The sequence below is a fragment of the Phaethon lepturus genome, unplaced genomic scaffold (genome assembly GCF_000687285.1).
Source record: "Phaethon lepturus isolate BGI_N335 unplaced genomic scaffold, ASM68728v1 scaffold30301, whole genome shotgun sequence".
Taxonomy (NCBI): Eukaryota; Metazoa; Chordata; class Aves; order Phaethontiformes; family Phaethontidae; genus Phaethon; species Phaethon lepturus.
The window spans coordinates 11,072-14,194 of record NW_010516046.1 but is presented as its reverse complement, the minus strand read 5'-3'; the positions used below and the strand labels follow the sequence as shown (position 1 = coordinate 14,194).

Genomic DNA, 3,123 nt, shown 5'->3' with positions numbered 1-3,123 from the left:
AAAGAGGAAAAAAGAAGCAAGGACTGCTATTATCTGGGAGACAGAAGGATTCCACGTTGTTGGCATACCCTGCCAACATGGCATAACCTGCCCTGGTGCTGCTGTAGGTTTGGCTTTGCCCAATCCAGGTTGGTAGAGCCTGTACCAGATTCTGGTCTTGAGACAGTGAGAGTATCCCCTTATGGCCATTAAGACAGAAGGAGAATAAAATCAAAGGGAATCAGGAAAAGCCTCCACACTCATTATGAAAACAAAACTGTGCTAGGAAACATGATGCGTATTTCTTTTAATCAAAAGCAGGAAGACATTTGGAGCACTTGGGGCCATCGATTGCCCTCCAGCTCATGGCGGAAGTCCCCGCTGATGTCAATGGGAGCTCTGCACGCGAATAGCGGGGGCATGGAGACGCCTTGGCGTACCACTGCAGGGAGTGTACCGAGAAAGGCTGTGACTGAGCTTTAAAGCCTACTGAGAGCAGCCAGGGCATTTAGTTGACTTTTATAGAGCACTTCATTGACTTATCCAGGCGCGAACGTGCGTTTCCATTGAAAAAGAAGAAAAAAAGCCAAGCGTAGTGTTTTGTGCTCTTTTCCTGTCCTTGCTTTCGGATGGGCAGGAATCCTGTGAGGTCTGAGCTGCACAGCCCCCACTGCCTCGGTATTGGCATCAGTCAGTGGTGACACTGTGTCTGCGGACAACACCGGTAGTCCCCAGAACAGCTCTTCCTCACACTTGTAATGATCTGGAGATTATGGTACAGGAAACTACTTTGCAAAGCTTGCTGGTTTTGGGCAGGAGCTCTTAATTTTGTGACAAAGACAAACGAGTCTTTGGGGAGTCGTAAATCCATTTGCCTGGTGATGTTAAGGAGCAGGTGACCTCTTCCGTGGCTGAAGCCCCTGAAACAAAAAAGGTTCTTTTCACCGTGCTACACACAGGTTCATTCTTGGTCTTTCCTTGAATCGTACTGCAGAGGAAACGCCAGCCTAACAAGTCCTTAGAGTATTTTTTATTACATACGCATCCTCTATTACTCATAAGTTCCTTTTGCGATCTCAGTGGACATTTAACACCTATTATTAAATAAAGCATTGTGGCTTTCATTTCAAAAAGTTCGTGTAACAATTTCATTAAAGCTCTTTAGGAAAACCTTTTCCGTATTCTGGGGTACATTTGAGATACTCTACCTTAGGATTCTCCGCAGTATAAATTAAAGTAGAATTTGCTTCTCTTCCTGTTTGATGTCTCAAACAAAAATATTATTGCATATAAGAAGAAAATATGATCCTAAGGGCAGAACAGTTTTATGACACTGGGAAGTGCAGATTGCACTTTTGAAAGAGAAGCAAAAGTAATGTATTTGAAGAACTACTTGAGTGAACATAGGTCAACACGCAGATGTCTGGGACCAGAACAATTGAATAAAGTACTACAGTTGGAGGTTTTATAAAGGGTCAATTCTTGCTGGCTTTATCATTTCTTATCCAAGAAAGATTTCCATTGTTGTTTGTAAGATTTTTGACTGAGTGAAAATAATAGAATTTGCCTGAAAAAACATTGGAGCCGCAGATAAGCAGAGAATTAAGATCTGAATGTTCCACTTTTTCAAGAGTTAAAAACTAAACCGTATGTGAATTTTGAGGTAGTCTGTCTGTGATGTGAGTCAAACCGAACCTCCAGATCTGAACACCTGCAAAGAAGATTTGGAGCCAGAGCCTGTGTCTTGAGCCCCTCTTTGTTAAGTGGTCCAAACAATAGCAGCAGCAATGTTCCCTGTTCCCAGCGCAAGCTATTTATGACAATGCCCTTTGTTAAGGGGATTGTTCAAGGGACGGTAAATTACTCTGCCAAGCTTTAGTTATTGAGTCGAAAGGAATTAATGTTTTCCTGGCATTTTCATTTACCTTGTCACTTAAAAAAGAGACATATACGTATTGTGAGAGTGGGAAGGAGGAGAATAATTAACCCTCGCTAGTCCATATTCTCAGAGTTGAAAATAAGGCTGGATAATCACAATAGATTGTTTCTCCTGGTGAAGTCAGTGTGAGTTTTTCCCATCAATTGCCTTGCAGAGAGCAGGAACATGTCCTCTGTAGGGGTTTCCTGATAAGTGAATTTCAGCTCACTTCCCATATAATTACTTCTCCTTGTGATAATAAAATAGAAATGTCCTGAAATAATAAACACATATCTCAGCAGTAGAGATGATGCTGTAATGGGAAAAATGTGCTTCAACTGTCCTGGATTTTAAAGTAGATATCAAAGTACTGCTATTGATATTGAGTGATAAATATATTTTCAAATATTTAATAATGTTTTGCTGAATTGTTTAGATAAAAGTAAACAGAAGATTGATTGGAGGACTTTGTCTAGCTTTTGTTATGGACAGGGTTAATCTCTTCTTTCAAGGCTGTACGCACCGTTACAATTTCCACACACTGTCTTAAGATTTCAGATATTAACCTTTTCTTTTTCTTCTCTTGCAGATACTAGCAATCCATTTGTAGAGATGCACAGTGATATACCTAAAATAATACACATGACTGTGGGAAGAGAAATGATCATTCCATGTAGAGTCACAGCACCAAATATTGCTGTTACTTTAAAAAAGGTACCTCAATCCAAGCATGCTCTGAAAGTGTTATTGTGGATGCTGCTTGTTTGTTTGTTTGTTTACAGCCATTGTAATGCTTTTGCAATATTTCAGCAGTTTAGTATTTCTTAAACAAAGTTTCTGGGTGTCTGTGTGTTTAGAAATATTTCAGCCCTGGAGGCTTCGTATCATATCTCGGAGAAGGGCTTCATCAAATCTCTTGCACTGGATGTGAGTTTTCTGAAGAAACTTAAACTTTTCATACCGTTTTATTAAATCCTCACTGACAAACGTTTTTTAAGCCCAGGAAGGAATTTCTTGTTAGGAGAAGAGACTTCCTCCCACCTCTTCCCCTGCCCTTCCTCCCCTTTCCTCCTCTGTCCTCTGGAACAGCCGCTAAGTGCAGTCCCTGGAGACTTGCAGGGGCTGTACAAGGATCTCTGCAAGCCTTTGCCTCACTCCCACCAGCGACTTTGCTGCTTCCTTTTACACATGAGTGCGCTTATCAGACAAGGGATGGCTTCTCTTTG

General features: G+C 41.2%; 1 protein-coding gene across 1 annotated transcript in view; it reads left to right on the top strand.

Moving 5' to 3' along the window:
- LOC104627628 (vascular endothelial growth factor receptor 1-like) overlaps window positions 1-3,123 on the top strand; it is a gene marked incomplete at both ends in the record, with an annotated part of 21,315 nt that overhangs the window by 7,396 nt on the left and 10,796 nt on the right. The window contains one exon of the mRNA XM_010295954.1: window positions 2,487-2,611. Coding sequence (XP_010294256.1) covers window positions 2,487-2,611 — 125 coding nt within the window. The remainder of the gene's footprint in view (window positions 1-2,486; window positions 2,612-3,123) is intronic.